The sequence below is a fragment of the Herpailurus yagouaroundi genome, unplaced genomic scaffold, assembly GCF_014898765.1.
Source record: "Herpailurus yagouaroundi ecotype Mexico unplaced genomic scaffold, PumYag 141, whole genome shotgun sequence".
Taxonomy (NCBI): Eukaryota; Metazoa; Chordata; class Mammalia; order Carnivora; family Felidae; genus Herpailurus; species Herpailurus yagouaroundi.
The window spans coordinates 61,274,455-61,292,215 of NW_024412396.1; the positions used below are offsets into that span (position 1 = coordinate 61,274,455).

The 17,761-nt window shown below is 38.4% G+C and overlaps 1 protein-coding gene across 3 annotated transcripts in view; it reads left to right on the forward strand.

Annotated features, from left to right (window-relative positions):
• Positions 1-17,761, forward strand: part of SPATA7 (spermatogenesis associated 7) — a 41,637-nt gene that overhangs the window by 22,476 nt on the left and 1,400 nt on the right. For all 3 annotated transcript variants that reach the window (XM_040477942.1, XM_040477943.1, XM_040477944.1), the window contains 6 exons: positions 815-948; positions 7,379-7,851; positions 8,975-9,041; positions 11,941-12,056; positions 13,864-13,917; positions 14,828-14,905. In XM_040477942.1, the coding sequence (XP_040333876.1) occupies positions 815-948; positions 7,379-7,851; positions 8,975-9,041; positions 11,941-12,056; positions 13,864-13,917; positions 14,828-14,905 (922 nt within the window). The remainder of the gene's footprint in view (positions 1-814; positions 949-7,378; positions 7,852-8,974; positions 9,042-11,940; positions 12,057-13,863; positions 13,918-14,827; positions 14,906-17,761) is intronic.

Sequence of the window (17,761 nt, forward strand, 5' to 3'; positions counted from 1 at the left end):
CTTTGATAACAACTCAGTACTTGACTTGCATCCTAAAGTGTGAAACCACTGTTTTCATTTATATTTTCAAATAATAGCAGTTAAGAGAAGTAGAAATCCGTTATCCTGATTGCAAATAATGTTATTTTTTAAGTCATTTATAAAACTTAAATTTGTATGTGATAGTATTGACAATAATACTGCATTTGGCTGAGTCTGTGGATCAACTCAGACTCTGCATTTAGTAACGACAGAGTCACAACACATCAAGCTTTCTAACTTTCATATCTCTGAATATCAGCTAGGAATTGCTTTCTTGAGCTCTTAGGCTTAACCAGGAGCCAAAATGTCACATCTTGTTTATGCTATTTAAATAGTTAATGCAGGGGCACCTGGGTGGCTCAGTCAGTTAAGCATCTAACTCTTGATTTCGCCTCAGGTCATGATCTTAGGCTTGTGAGATCAAACCCTGCATTGGGCGTTGCACTGAGCCTGGAGCCTGCTTAGGATTCTCTCTCTTTCTGTCTGTCTCTCTGTCTCTCTCTCTCTCTCTCTCTCTGTCTACCCCTTCCCCACTTGCTTGCACACACATGTGCGCTCTCTCTCTCAATAAATAAACACTTTTTAAAAATAGCTAATGCACTTACAGTTTCTGTAAATTAAGTATTTGTTAGCTTCTCTATACAGAAACGTATTTGGATTTTTATTTATATATCAATAGTGTAAACATTTTTTAGCAAAAAAAAAAAAAAGTGCCCTTTATGCCTCTTCCACGACCAAGACCTTAATTTTTCCATTTTGTTCTACATTTTAAAAGATTTGTTTTCCCCCTCAGATGCAGACCAACAACGAAGAGAGAAACTCAAAAAGGAATTGGCAAGATGTGAAAAGGAGTTGAAATTAAATAAGACAGCAGTGCCGGCCAATTCTAAAAATAGTTCCAAGTCATTATTTACCACTCTACAAAAGGTAAGATAGTATTTTCACCTTTTAAAAGTGGATGTTTCCAAGCTACTCCATCAGTGGTACAACCTGATTTTGTGGTAGCGTGTTTGCCATATGTCAGAATCGGTAAACTTCGCCTATAAAGAGCCAGATAGTAAATATTTTAGGCTTTTCAGGCCACGGTCGCTCATGACCCTTGTGCCATTGGATAGTAGCCACAGACACTATATAAATGAACAGGCACGGCTGTGTTCCAGTAAAACTTTATTAAGAAAGCAGCAGTGCAAGGGTGCCTGGGTGGCTCATTCGGTTGAGTGTGTGACCTCGTCTCAGGTCATGATCTCAAGGTTCGTCAACTTGAGCCCCACACTGAGTGAGGCTTTCTGCTGTTAGCGAGAAACAGCTCTCTCTCTTTCTCTCTCTCAGAAATAAATAAACATTAAAGAAGAAGAAGAAGAAGAAAAGAAAGACAGTAGGCCAGGGGTGCCTGGGTGGCTCAGTTGGTTAAGCACCCAACTCTTGATTTCAGCTTAGTCGTGATCTCACGTTGTGTGGGATCCAGCCGTGCGTTGGGCACTGTGCTGACAGCGTGGAAATGACTTGGGATTCTCTCTCTCTTTCCCTCTGCCCCTTTCTCTCTCTCTCTCTCAAAATAAATAAACATTAAAAAAAAATCGAGCAGATTTGGCTGCAGGCTATAGCTTACTGACCCCTGCTATTAGTGTTCTGGGACACCCTTTAACATCTGATGGAGGATTTGTTTTTCCTTTCTCATGAATGCATGTTAATTTTATCAGATACTCTTTCTGCATTTTTTGAAAAGGTGATATCATTTTTCTTTTAAATGTGTTTATGTAGTGAATTACAGTCAAGTTTCTAATGTTAAAACAACTTTGCATTCCTAGTATAAACATAGCCTTGTCATGGTGCAATACCTTTTTTATACATAGTAGAGTTGCTAAGACTTTGTTTAGGATTTTAGCATCTACCTCCGTTATCAATACTGACCTATAATTTTCCTTCTTCTCTACTCATGTCTATGTGCTATTTCCTGTAGAATAATTTATATGAATTTAGAACTATTTATTCCTTGAATTTGATGGAACTCAACATTAAAATTATCTGGGTGCCTAGAGTTTTCTTTTTGAGAAGATTTTTGACCCCTATTTCAATGTTTTGAATCATTGTAGAACTATTTTTTAATGTATTTATGTCAGAAGTTGTCCATTTCATCTAAATTTTCAAATTTTTGGCAGAGACTTGTTTAAATATAATCTCTTAATCTCTCCTGAATGTGTATTATTTCCCCCTTTTATTCCTCATGTTGTTTGTTTGTGCCTTTATTTTCTCTCTGATTTTTCTCACCAGAGATTTGTCAGTTTTTAAAGTCTTTTTAAAAAGGGCATATTTTTTACTTCATTAATTTTCTCTGTTGTATTTTGTTTTCTATTTTATTAATGTTTGCTCTTACCTTTTCCCCTTTTGGTTTTCTTTGGGTTTATTTTGCATTACTTTTCCTACTTTTGCTTAGCTTATTCTCATCCTCACTTCTGGGACGGTATAAGCATATTTAAGATTATATATTTTCCTCCACATGCTGCTTTAGCTGTATCCCACAAGTTTTGATATGGGGTATTTTTATTACAATGCAATTGAGAGTATTTTCCATTATTTCTTTTTTAACCCAAGAGTCATTAGAAGTATTTCTTAATATCTGTATGTATTTTTTCCCTAGTTTTTTTCTTTGTTCCAGATTTCTAGCCTAATCATACTGTGGTCAGGGAACATCTATATGATACCCATTCTTGAAATTTGTTGAGAAATTTGTTTTATGGCCCAGTAGGGAGGCAGATTTCTTAAAATGCACCGTGTCATTATGTGTTTGAAAAGAAAATATATTCCGTAGTTGCTGTGTGCAGTATTTAATATACTCTGTATTCATTGGATTAAACTTCATATCTTTTATATATTCAAATCTTATTGATTTTTTTGTCTTGTCTATCATTTATTAAGAGAAGTATTCCACATGATTATGTATTTAGCTATTTCTCTAAAAATTAGTACTACTAATTTTTGTTTTGTAGATTTTAAGTATATTATTCTATATATACAGATTAAGAGATGATATATTTTCTTGGTGAATCAAATCAAACCTATTATCACTGTGCTTTGAACTTCTTTATCTTAATATTTTTTGTATTAAAGTGTTTCCTTTTTTTAAAAGATTTTTTTTTTTTTTAAGATTATTTATTTTGAGAGAGAGAGCAAGAGTGAGGGAGGGGCAGAGGGAGATCAAGAATCCCAATCAGGCCTGCACTGTTAGCAAGGAACCTGACACGGGGCTCGCTCTGAGAAACCATGAGATTATGACCTGAGCCGAAATCAAGAGTCCGCGCTTAATAGACTGAGCCACCCAGATGCCCCACAAGTTACTGTGAATTCTAAGTGGACAAAAACTATATACAAACAACACAGAGCCTGCTTGGGATTCTCTCTCCCTCTTTTTCTTTTTTTTTTTTTTTTTTTTTCTTTTTTTTTTTTTCAACGTTTATTTATTTTTGGGACAGAGAGAGACAGAGCATGAACGGGGGAGGGGCAGAGAGAGAGGGAGACACAGAATCGGAAACAGGCTCCAGGCTCCGAGCCATCAGCCCAGAGCCTGACGCGGGGCTCGAACTCCCGGACCGCAAGATCGTGACCTGGCTGAAGTCGGACGCTTAACCGACTGCGCCACCCAGGCGCCCCATCTCCCCCTCTTTTTCTGTCCCTCCCCTATGCAAGCGCAAGTGCACTCTCTTTCTCTGAAAATAAATAAAAATTACAAAAAAAAAAAAATTCACAGTAACTTGCAATTTGCAAACATTTTTTATAAGCCTTGATAAACATTTAGACGAATTCAGATTCAAATTATTATTTTGGGTATACTATTTTAATAATTGGGCTTTATGGTTAATAGACACCTATCCTAGTTATAATCTGCATATCCTGAAAAGTTTGCTACAATTAAAAAGAACATGCTAACTTTAGCCTCTGAACATATTAGCCATTTATATATGTGAGATCATATAATCAAAAACCGTTTCTTCTAATTGTACAGACACTCATACTGTTCTTTCTCTCACACTCTGACTCACATGCTGTCACCTCAGGAGCCTCCAGTGTGTTTCCAGTCTGTACCCTGTAACCCCACACAGTTATTCACCAGTCATTCACATCACTGGTACAGCACCTACTGTGTGCTGTTAGTATTAATTGAATATGTGAATGTGACCCATACTCCTAAATAAATCTAGGAAATTTTTTTAGAGAGAGAGAGCACAAGCAGGGGAGAGGGACAGAGGGAAAGGAAGGAGAGAGAGAGAGAGGGAGGGAGGGAAGGAGGGAATCTTAAGTAGGCTCCATGCTTAGTGGGCTTGATTCTACGACCCTGGGATCATGACCTGAGCCAAAATCAAGAGTCATAGGCTCAACTGACTGAGCCACCCAGGCATCCCTGAAACATTTTTAAAGCAATATAAAACAATGAAAAACAAGAGCTATCAGTTTCTATTTTAAACTAGAATTTGAAACTTTTTTGCAAAACAAATGTTAATCAGATTTTTAAATAATTTGTACCCATCCTATTCTGCAATTGAAATGATTCCTCGACTGTTTTAAAATCTGACAATTGCAAAATCTTTGTGTGCTGTTTCTTCTGACATCGTCCCTGAAAAAATTTAGTACTCAGTTCTGTGATTGTAAAAGTTGGGTACGTGTTCTTGACGTGAAAACATGATGAGTGTATAAGCTGGGCAACGATTATCACTTTATATAAATTCTTAAATCACAGTTCACAACAAATCACATTGAACTGTAAAGCTGACTTAAGAAATGAAAGCGGTCAGATTACAACCAGAATTTTTGTTCTATTCACATATAATTGATAAACCCTTCTCTGATTTTAGAACTTTACAGTTACCTGTTGTTCAGATTTTGGTGAATTTACCAGTGTGTTATTTATTTTCTGTGAAAATTATATCCATCCAAGCTTTCCAATATTCGTACCTACAGGAAACCGTTATATAATCTCAAAAAGCAGATTGGTACAATTGATTTCATACTATGTCCTACAGGTTTCCAAGGAAAGAAAAAGTGTAGGATGCAAGGTTGGAATTATGATACCTAAAAATAGAGAAGTTTCTTGCCTTCAGTCAGTTCAAAAGCAGTTTTTCCAGCCCATTTGAGACAGATGAGAGTATATTTCTGCCTTTAAAGACTTCCTTTGAGGGGGCACCTGGGTGGCTCAGTCGGTTGAGTGTCTGACCCTTGATTTCAGCTCAGGTCATGATCCCAGGGTTGTGGGATCGAGCCCGGCGTCAGGCTCCATGCTGAGTGTGGAGCCTGCTTAGGATTCTCCCTCCCCCTCCTCTCCCCCCTCCCTCCGCCCCTCTCTTCTGCTTGTGTACACTCTCTCTAAAATTAAAAAAAAAAAATATGTAAAGACTTTCTTTGGTGTTTCGTTTTGTTTATTAAATAACCATTACTGATAACAGTTTTCTTGCAGGCAGTCTAATGCTTTATGCATTTCTGCCGCCTCTGATCTCAGCTTGTACAGTTCCTCTAAGTATAAATAATTCCTGTGATTATTATTTAATAGCCCTGTAAGATTTTTCAGATCGTACTTAGAAATTTTTTCCCGGGAGCCAAACTCTTCTGGTATATAAGCTGCGAGTCTTGTTTGGGAGTGCTTTTTAAAACTAATATATTGGAATCATTAAAAAAGGACCCTAGTGACTCAGAATTTAATGCCAAAATATTTCCTTGCTTTGAGTAATTTTGCCTTGTATTTGAGATCAGGTTAGAAAGCACTTGGAAAGGAAATCGGTGACTTTGCCTTTAGTTACACTATTCAGTTATCTGCAGTTTTCTTACTTAGATGAATCAGTTCTTAGGTTAGCTGACTGGTTCACCATCAGGCAAAGAGTTAAAATCAGTTTAAAATTCCTCATGGTGTAAAAAATCTAAAATACGGGGACACCTGCCTGGCTCAGTCAGTACAGCATGCAACTCTTGATCTTGGGGTCATGAGTTCGAGCCCCACGTTGGGTGTAGAGTTTATTTTTTAAAAACCTGAAATATATAATTTTCAATTGTGTCTTTATAATAGATAATATGATGTCATCGTGGAGAGCATAAGCTCAGCCTGGGTTCAAATCTGTGAGACCCTGCACGGCCTCATTTTCTTCATCTCTGAAATAAAAGTAGTATTTGGGGCACCTGGGTGGCTCAGTCGGTTAAGCGTCCGACTTCGGCTCAAGTCATGATCTCACGGTTTGTGAGTTCGAGCCCAGTGTCAGGCTCTGTGCTGACAGCTCGGAGCCTGGAGCCGGCTTCGGATTCTGTGTCTCCCTCTCTCTCTGACCCTCCCCTGCTCATGCTGTGTCTCTGTCTCAAAAATAAATAAATGTTAAAAAAAATTTTTTAAGTAGTATTTGTATTACCACCCAGAAGTTGATGTGAGGATGAAATGAGTTGTGCATGTAAATTAATTAGAACTATACCTTACACATCGTAAGCATAGTAACCCACTAGCAGCAGTGATAGAAGTTCTAATCGTTCTCTTTTATTCTACTCAATGGCAAGAACAGTACCTTGCACACAAGAAGCACTCAGCTATTCTCTTACTCGGCTTATTCACCTTTCTCTTGTTTTTCTCCCCATGAGCTTGTAGGACAGATGTAACAGCTAAATCCTAGTCATTGTCACCTCAGAATCCGTGACTTCTATGTAACTTCCCCTCTACCTAATAAAGTGCCTCAAAGTTCTGTAATGCATACACAGGTGTCCATAAAGTCTGGAATCATAGACCGAGCTTCTTGGACATCCAACCTGTAAAAGAATAAAATATTATCTATGTTTTAAGATTTTCTGGATACCCTGTAGAAATGGTTCTTCCAAAATTAAACCAAAAAGAAATGGAGCAGTCCAAAACACCTTCCCTTTCGGCTCTCCCCACTTGTGAGGAGAAGTGGAGAGAAGTTCCTTTTCATTTCTTCAAAGCCTTCAAGTCTGAGGTGCCGCTGGCCCCGGAGATTGCCCTAAAGGCCCGATGGGAAGGGGGGTGCTGCCACCAGCAGTGGTTAAGAAGGGGATTGGTGCACACAGGTGGTTTGGAAACCTTCAGATAAAGCTGAGATCTACCTGTAGATCTCAATGTACAAGTTCAAGACCAGATATAGGTAGATGTGAATAATTGCTTTTTTTTAGTTTCAGAAAGAAAAATGACTGGTCTTACTTATGTTTAGAATTATATTTTTATATATTAATAATTCAAAACCTTGAATAGAAGTTCATATCAGTGCTAACACCTTCAGGAATATATGGTTCTCTAGACCTCCTAAGGCAACCATTTTTGGGTATATAATCTGGAGAGATCCCCAGTTATGAGAATTTGTAGCAAACCAAATGTTTTTAGCCTTCAGGGGAACCACAAGATGAAGACGTGTTAATCGGAGAAGTGAATGGATTTCCATCCTTCACAAGGTCACCAGTAACTTCTTCAGAGAGACTGCAGTTGAATATACCTAAATCTGATAAAGTCCTCACAAATGGTACTCAGAAGAACTCCGGTTCCCCCGTGTTCAACGTGGACTACACCCCCTCTGGGCCTAGGAAACCGTGCTCTGGAACTCCGTATGGCAGAGGGCCCAGGAGCACACGCCCAAATACCCATCGGTTTCAGTTAGTTATTTCAAAAGCACCGAGTGGGGACCTTTTGGATAAACACTCTGAGCTCTTTTCCAACAGACAGTTGCCATTCACTCCACGCACTTTAAAAACAGAAGCAAAATCTTTCCTGTCGCATTACCGATATTATACACCTGCCAAAAGAAAAAAGGAATTTACGGATCAGCGGATAGAAGCAGAAACCCAGACTGATTTAAGCAGGTATGGCCCATTCACAGCCAACAGTAAGTCCTTCAGGGTGTTGTAGAAATTAAATAGTAATAATATTCCTTATTTTACACCATGTACCTAACATGCCCGACTGAAGGTCTGGGAGTGCCTTTTTGATGAGAATGAGATTAATGTCTTTTCCTTTTGCATGTGTCACTAGAACTACCCAAGTCATTGTTGAAAAGTACCTATTAAACTTGTCAAGCTTTCCTTACAAACAGGAATGTTACATAGTTTAATTTATTGTTTCAAACATGGTATGTGCTTTTAAATATACTTTCAGAGAATCCTTAAAGTATGTCATCAAGTAGCATTTGTGTAAATATGTCTATTGCTTCATTTTAAAAATGGCAAAACAGTGGGCTAGAGAGGGAAAGAGGACAGCTGATTCTCTGACTCTCCCTGGGTTCCCTTCCCTGCAAATATTCAACTCCACTGTTACATAGGAGCAACTCCCCAGGAATAATTCAGGCAATTGGGGTAACTTCTGGAAATTCCATAGATTTTGCCTCAATAATGTTTTCATATATGATAGTGCCTAGCACATAATGAATATTCAGTAAAAGTTTGCCAAATGATTGAAGAAACAAACAAATCTTATAAAGTATTTAGTGTTAGCTGACTTGTGATGGTTTTTCCTGGTGCTATATAAACAGCTATTTACCTCATCCTAAGTATTAGTTAATTTTAGAAAGCAAAAAACAATTTAGCTCTAGTATTCTTTTCTCTAGGTACAGATAAGAGGTACAGAAATATCAGATGAGTCTGCGTACGTTTAATCCCAAGGATTAAAGAGTGGAGGGGAATGAGGAAAGCAAGCATATCATATCCTTTTCTGATTGTATTTATGACCACTTTGGAGGATAATAGTTCCCATGTCCCTGGTCCCTTTCTATCCAGCTGAAATCTAGCTGCTACTGAAAGAAAGGAAAAGGAAGCTGTGTAATCCAAACCATATCTGTTTCCTGATTATATAATCAGAAATTACCCATTTTATAAGAATAGATGGATTTCATCTCTTAGTTTGAGGGGTTTTTCAGACAGTAAACTTGTTATTATATCACGGTATTTGTATTTTGAAAGCTTGACAACTATTCCTTTTAAAATATTACAGCTTTAAATCTGATTTTGAGGCATTTGAGACCAAGAACTTCACAGATTCAGAAAAGAACATAAAGCAGGTAATAAAAATGAGATCTCTCTGTGGGCTGCATTGGAATTACAGCCACTTTCCCTTAATAGGATATGTATAGCTATTTGGACTTCAAGAATCTCTCAGTGACACTTCTCACATATGATGTCGCCAGCATGGAGAAAGACTACCTATTTACAAAGGCCTGTTGCTCCTTTTGAGTGGCCAGATGTATCCTGCCCCGTCTGAGAAGTCATTTGTTGTTAGCATCTTTTCTAGATGGTTGATTGGCCTGCTAGATAGAGGAATGGGTGAATAAAATACCTTAAACGTTGCTTCAAAGATGCAGATTTGGATACTAAAGGAACCAGAAAAGCTGTATAGAAGTCATTTTAATTTCTATGCCTGTAATTTCTCTTTTGAAGAATTGCCACTGATTATATTATTGGAAATTACACATTTTATGAGAATAGGTGGATATCACCCCTTACATTTGCTTTTACTTTTTTCTGGACCATAGGCTCTGTTTTACACTGTGTATGTTTTGAGTGTTCAGCAGTCATTTCTTTTATTTTCTTAAGCATGTTTATTTATTTGGAGAGAGAAAATGTGAACACAAGCTGGGGAGGGGCAAGAGAGAGAGGACAAAGAGAGAATCCCAAGTAGGCTCTTCATTGTCAGCACAGAGCCCAACGCAGGGCTTGAACCCACGAACCACAAGACCATGACCTGTGCCGAAATCAAGAATCTGACGCTTAACCAACTGAGACACCCGGGCGACCCAGCAGTCATTTCTTTTAAAATATTACAGCTTTATGGGGCGCCTGGGTGGCGCAGTCGGTTAAGCGTCCGACTTCAGCCAGGTCACGATCTCACGGTCCGGGAGTTCGAGCCCCGCGTCAGGCTCTGGGCTGATGGCTCAGAGCGTGGAGCCTGTTTCTGATTCTGTGTCTCCCTCTCTCTCTGCCCCTCCCCCGTTCATGCTCTGTCTCTCTCTGTCGCAAAAATAAATAAACGTTGAAAAAAAAATTAAAAAAAATATTGCAGCTTTAAGTCTGATCTTCACATAAACTGATTGTTTTTATTTTTTATTTTGGGAGTGTTAATCATACACTTGTATCCTAATTTATATTTGTTTGCAAAAACAGTTTGTCTATTAAAATGTCAAACACAGACTCGAAAATAAGAGAATAAAATATAGGGGTGCCTGGGTGGCTCAGTTGGTTAAGCATCCAACTTCAGTTAAGGTCATGATCTCACAGTTCGTCAGTTTGAGCCCCATGTCAGGCTCTGCACTGACAGTGCAGAGTCTGCTTGGGATTCTCTCTCTCTGCCTCTCTCTCTCTCTCTCTCTCTCTCTCTCTCTCTCAAAATAAATAAATGAACTTAAAAAAAAAAGAATAAAATATAATCAACTGAACTTCCATCTTCCCTTCTGAATACGAATTGTAGGTTTCCATGTCAGCCATTCATACCTGTTTGACATGGGCCCTGCCACTCAGAGCCCAAAGGCAAATCCCTTATCCTCTGAGAGCGGAGTTTTGCATCAAGAGAAACTGTACTTACCGTGCAGGGTCACTTATCAAGGAATAATTGATATAGGTAAAGTGCCTTGCCCGAGAAGGGGTCAGTAGAGGAGGACTGTGACTGGCTTGAGATTTAGGAAGAGAGTTAGCTCAGTAGGTAGCTAAATAAATGAAGTAAGTGCATTTTCATGATGTTGTGCTCCAAATGCTTGTCCATAACCTGGTAAGGAAATGGTGTGTCCCGTTACTCCATAATCCTTGCCCCCAGCAGTCTGCTTGAAGGTCATGAGGATCAGACCAAATTCTAGCAGCACTGTGCATGAATGAGCACCGTAAAGACTCATCTAATATTGCAAGGAAATGCTCGCCACAGATGCAGCTCGTAGTAAGGGTTCTATAAAAATAAGCTGCCGATATTTGTGTGTGTTAATAGTATTGACGGAACCACCAGAACTACCACTGCTTCTCCGTAGTTGATACATGGACATTTGACACGAATGAGCTGTTTGAATTTGTTATAATGGGATATTTTTTTCTCAGGTTTACTTAAAACTTGCACATTTGCTTCATTTTTCTCTTTGCATGTTTATTTGTGGTAATTCCTTAACAGATTTAAAATATCCCTCAAGGGGCGCCTGGGTGGCGCAGTCGGTTAAGCGTCCGACTTCAGCCAGGTCACGATCTCGCGGTCCGTGAGTTCGAGCCCCGCGTCAGGCTCTGGGCGATGGCTCGGAGCCTGGAGCCTGTTTCCGATTCTGTGTCTCCCTCTCTCTCTGCCCCTCCCCTGTTCATGCTCTGTCTCTCTCTGTCCCAAAAATAAATAAAAAACGTTGAAAAAAAAAATTTAAAATATCCCTCATTAAGACTCTCGAATATAGAGAATAACCTGAGGGTAGATGGAGGGAGGTGGGTAGGGGTTGGACTAGATGGGTGATGGGCACTAAGGAGGACACTTGTTGGGATGAGCACTGGGTGTTGTATGTAAGTGATGAATCATTAAATTCTCCTGAAATCATTATTACACTATATGTTAACTAACTTGGATTTAAATAAAATTTAAAAATTAAAAAAATATATATCCCTCATTAAAATGTAAGAAATAAGCAGTTGTCTTACCTTACTTTAAATAAACTTAAGAAAGAAGTCTTAATTGGGTAGAAAATGTATTCTAAAAACATCCTTTGTTATAATATAGCAGTCACTTTTATTTACTGGATGTCTCCACTTTGTTTCCTTGACTTTTTTTTTTTTTTTAAGTTGATTTTGAGAGAGAGAGCGTGAACGGGGAAGGGGCACAAAGAGAGGGAGAGAGAGAATCCCAGCGCCCCTCCTTGGCTTTTTTGAAGTTTGCTGTTTTGCTTTATTTCTGCTTTCATAATGTATTCTTGAAGCAAAATAAAGATCGATTCTTCTCATTCCCAGGCATCTAATTGTATGACATATGATACCAAAGGAAAAATAACTCCTTTACCCTTACAAGGGCATGACTTACCATGGGATGAGATTAAAGGTGGAATTTTCCAGTGTTCCTCACCAAGGTAAACAATTTACAGAAGTCATTTCAACTGTAGATTTAACTGCTTTCCTGTGTAACAGACATACGATATTTGCAACATAAGTACTATTTTAATTACGTGAACTCTAATCTATTTTGGTGTTATACAATTCAGTAGCAGTGTTAGTTTTACTAATGAAATTTTACAAAGTAGGTACTCAGTAAAAGTTTAAACGAATTTATTTTGCTAATTCATTAATGAAAAAAGCGGGGGCACTGGCTTGTTTTATATGCCATTGCTCTTCGTAGAAAAAAGGATTTTTTCCTTAAGGCAAATCCTCTAGCAGTGATGCTAACCAGTTTACATGGCAGAAATAATACTGAAGAACCTCACAATCTGAGGACTCCTAATTCATGATTGTGAATATTCACCATGTGCTGGGGTTTTATCTGTCCCTGCTATGTATTGGGCACTGTTTTTCAGACTACCCATCGTATTTAGTAATCACGGAATACAGCACCTAAACAAAAATGATGGCTTAGCAAAAATGCCTTTGACAGTTTCAGCTGTCAAATGCATTTCCAGAGTCAGAGATTATATATGAGATGAAGAAGGTGGAAGTAAAAAAGGGGTAGAGATTAAAAACAGGCAAGAATGAGGTGTCATACAGCCGACCAGAAGGCAAGCCCTTGTGATCTCTCAGAGCCCAGGCCCTTCCCCCAGGGAGATGGTGCCTGCAAGGCTGTGGGCAGTTCACCGCTGACCTTCATGATGCCTCAGTGCTCAGAAGATTTATAAGCTAACTCTTAAGCGTCTCTGCAATGGACATAAAGAATGCCCTAAAGAAAGGAATATTTATCTTTTCTAGTAGTTTCTATCTAAAAAGTAAAATATTTTAATTGAGCATACCTAAATAAAAAGCTTGGAATTAACTAATGATGATAAAACTAAATAATGACAAAATTTAGTATAATAATCAGCTTAAAAAACAGTTCTTCATAGGGAAATATCTGCCTCCAGCATTATTTACATGTTAACTGTAGTCAAAGTAAAATTATGTATCCTAGATAAGTGCTGTAGTCCAGTTTTAATTTTTAATTTTTTTTTCAATGTTTATTTATTTTTGGGACAGAGAGAGACAGAGCATGAACGGGGGAGGGGCAGAGAGAGAGGGAGACACAGAATCGGAAACAGGCTCCAGGCTCTGAGCCATCAGCCCAGAGCCTGACGCGGGGCTGGAACTCACGGACCGCGAGATCGTGACCTGGCTGAAGTCGGACGCTTAACCGACTGCGCCACCCAGGCGCCCCATGTAGTCCAGTTTTAAAAAGGATTGTGAATTTGTAGTTCCCAAGACTAGTTCAAAATATCTCTGCTACTTACTAACAACATGACTTCAGTAAGTTACCCAACCTTTCTGCCCCCTGGTGAACTCATCAGTCAGTGGGAAGATAATACCAACCCCATATACCAAACAGGGCTGTTCTGAAGATGAGATCGTATCACGGATATGAAAGTACTTTAAAAATTCTACAATCTAGGGGCGCCTGGGTGGCGCAGTCGGTTAAGCGTCCGACTTCAACCAGGTCACGATCTCACGGTCCGTGAGTTCGAGCCCCGCGTCGGGCTCTGGGCTGATGGCTCGGAGCCTGGAGCCTGTTTCCGATTCTGTGTCTCCCTCTCTCTCTGCCCCTCCCCCATTCATGCTCTGTCTCTCTCTGTCCCAAAAATAAATAAACGTTGAAAAAAAAAAATTCTACAATCTATTATTACTGATATATAATATTACTGAATACTTACTGCATGCCAATCATTGTTTTGTTCAAATATTGTCATTTTCTCTTTCCAGGGCAGTATGTCAGTATTCTTTGCAGTTTCCTCCAGAGAGAAAACTCCACTCTGAGTAAGATCTTTTTGACCTCTTCATTGTGCCTAGGGAAAATCAAGAATTAAGAATCATGGGGCACCTGGGTGGTTCAGTCAGTTAAGAGATCTACTCTTGGTTTTGGCTCAGCTCGTGATATCCCAGTTCATGGGATCGAGCCCCACGTCGGGCTCTGGGCTGGCAGTGCAGAGCCTGCTTGGGATTCTTTCTCTCTCTGCTCCTCCCCTACTCGCACTGTCTCTGTCTCTCTCAAAATAAATAAATAAATAAACAAAAAAGAGAATCACGCAAACTATTATTAGATCAGTCAGGACTGAATGCTAATTTTTCTTACAATTCGCTCCCCCTCTCTCTCCGCCCCTTCCCTGCTTATGCTCTATCTCTCTCTCAAAAATAAATAAACATTAATATATATATATTATATATAATATCATATATATATAATATATATTATATATATTATGTATAATATATATATTATATATATTATATATTATTATATATTATATAGATATAATTATATATATAATATATATAATATATAATATATATATATATATATATATATATATATATATGATGGGGCCCCTGGGTGGCTCATTCACTTAAGCATCCAACTTCGGCTCAGGTCATGATCTCACAGTTTGTGAGTTCGAGCCCCGCATCAGGCTCTGTGCTGACAGCTTCAAGCCTGGAGCCTGCTTCGGATTCTGTGTCTCCCTCTCTCTCTGCCTCTCTCTCAAAAATAAACATTAAAAAAAAATAGAAGATAGACATAGTTTGTTTTATATTATTCCTCTTAGTAATATGAGATAGCAGTACATTTGTCATAGCAGAGATAGATGTTCCTAATTAAGTACTCATATTTCCTTAGTTTTCAGAGTAAGTAGGAAATAATTATATGCTGTGTACTGCTTTGTCTTCACAGTGAGGAAGAACTGTTGTATCTGAGTTTCATTGAAGATGTAACAGATGAAATTCTGAAACTTGGTTTATTTTCAAACAGGTTAGATTTTTTAATTATGGCGGTCGAACAGTACATTAAATACTCTTCTTTATGAGGTTAATTTTTTTTAAGTTATTTCCGCATCCTAGGAAATGAAAAATTATAGTGCTTTCTTGGGGGGACATAATCTTATAACTGGTAGCAAATTGTCAAGAATGTTTAATTCACACTATATGAGGCAAGTTCACAGTTTGGGGAGTTATAGGAGAGAACAGAGGTTTTACTCATTTAAATATGGTTATATCTCTTAGACGCAGAGAGCAGCTTGGCGGTTGCCAGGGTGGGGGCGGGCAAAATGGGTAAAAGTGGTCAAAGGTACAACTCCCAGTTATAACATAAATAAGTCATGGGGATATAATACATGTACAGGGCGGTGGGTATAGTTATTAGCACTGTGTTGCATATTTGAAAGCTGCTGAGAGAATAAATCTTAAAAGTTCTCATCACAAGGAAAAAATTCTGTAACGGTGTGGTAATGGATGTTCAGTAGACTTATTTGGGTGATCATTTTACAATACATACAAATATGGAATCATTATGTTGTACACCTGACACCAATATAACGTATGTCAGTTATACTTCAATTTAAAAGATCTATCACAAAAAAAAGAAAAAGAAGAAAAATTATATCCTTATTTGAAAGAAAGACGTAAAACTGTCTTTATTCATAGACAACATTGTCATCCATGTAAAAATCCCATAGAGTCTACATAAAAACAAAAATTACTATTTTATATCTCTTAGTTATATAGACTAGTGAACTGAATTTTTGCTTCTTATTTGCAAAGATCCATTACCTCATTTTACTATTTGAAACTTGTCACAAGAATCCAAAGCAAGCATTTTTGTTAACAACTGTTACTAGTAAAGTGAGCACAAATTAAAGGCTAGGTTTACACACTGTAAGTGAAATGGAAAGTTTGCAAAACCAGATTCGATATTGCACATCTTAAGGAAACTGTGTGATCCTGGGTCAGCTTGAACATTTATTCATCTAAAGTTCACTGGGCAGTGAGGTGCACTTTATGTTGCATATCTTAGAATTCCATGTTGTGTACATGCTTTCTCTGTTGTATTATGTCAAGTACAACATTTCTAATGAATTATTTCTATTCTTATGTGAAGTTTTTTTTTAATTAAAGCAAACATTTTTTATTGCTATAAAAAGATATACCAAAAAGAGCTAAGTTTTTTTTTAAATATAGTATTCTGTTTACTTCTTTCATTTAAAAAAAGTCGTTATGGGGGGGCACCCAGGTGGCTCAGTTGATTAAGCATCCAACTGTTGATTTTAGCTCAGGACCTGATCTTATGGTTCATGGGATCGAGCCCTGCGTCAGGCTCCATGCTGTCAGCGTAGGATTCTCTCTCTTTCTGCTCCTCTTCCCACTCACACGCATTCTGTCTCTCTGTCTCAAAATAAATAAATTAAAAAAAATTTTTTTAAGTGGGTAAAAATGTTTTCAGGGGGCGCCTGGGTGGCTCAGTCGGTTGAGTGTCCAACTCTTAATCTCAGCTGGGGCCATGATCTAGTGATTTGTGGGATCGAGCCCCCATTGGACTCTGCACTAACACCATGGAGCCTGCTTGGGATTCATTCTCTCTCTCTCTCTCTCTCTCCCTCCCTCCCTCCCTCCCTCCCTCCCTCCCTCCCTCTCTCCCCCTCCCCCACTTGTACTCCTTCTCTCTCTCAAAATAAATAAACTTTTAAAAAAATGAAGTGAATTTATTGATACAAAAGGATGTTAAAAATATATAGTTGATTAGAAAAACAAAATTGATACCCAAACAGTATGTATTGTTTGTAAAGGATAGAATATGGATTCCTTGGGCTTTTTAAAAACGGCTAAGTAATTCAGAACTACTAAATCTAAGATTAGCTAATTTCATTGAAAATAAAAATGGCAACAAATGAGTTTTCAGCAAAGGTATAGACACATTCATATGATAGCACCACAAGTGTGGTATAGTTGTGAGAAGATTTTCTCTGGAGCCAGACACATCTGGGTTAAATTCTCTTAATGGTTTTGGACCTTAGGAGAGAGGAAATTATCATCTTAGATTATTTTCTCATCTTTAAAATGATCTTTACAATACCTTTCTCCCAATATTGGTCATGATTAGGGGTATAATGATTATGTGTCTAGCACAAATGTCTAGCCCTTAGTGGTACTTAATAAGTGATAGCTTTTAGGTTATTATGTGGATTTACCATCAGTGGAATTTTTTTCAAGTATAATTTAGGAAGCATTATAAAATAATTCCATGTAAGAGAATTTTCTTTAGGGTTTGGTTTGGGGGGGGGGGTTGTGGATGTGAGACACAAGGGGAGGAAAAGGCATTTGTTGTGTGCATATGTGGGTGAGAGAAAAAAGAAAAAAGTTTTTGTTTTGTGGCGGGGGCAGAGGGAAGGGAACTGTTGGACCTCATTTAAAATATTCACAGATGGGGCGCCTGGGTGGCGCAGTCGGTTAAGCGTCCGACTTCAGCCAGGTCACGATCTCGCGGTCCGTGAATTCGAGCCCCGCGTCGGGCTCTAGGCTGATGGCTCAGAGCCTGGAGCCTGTTTCCGATTCTGTGTCTCCCTCTCTCTCTGCCCCTCCCCCGTTCATGCTCTGTCTCTCTCTGTCCCAAAAATAAATAAACGTTGAAAAAAAAAATTTTAAATATTCACAGAATAAGCCATACAGAGAAAGACAGATACTATATGGTTTCACTCTTATGTGGATCCTGAGAAACTTAACAGGAACCCATGGGGGAGGGGAAGGAAAAAAAAAAAAGAGGTTAGAGTGGAAGAGAGCCAAAGCATAAGAGACTCTTAAAAACTGAGAACAAACTGAGGGTTGATGGGGGGTG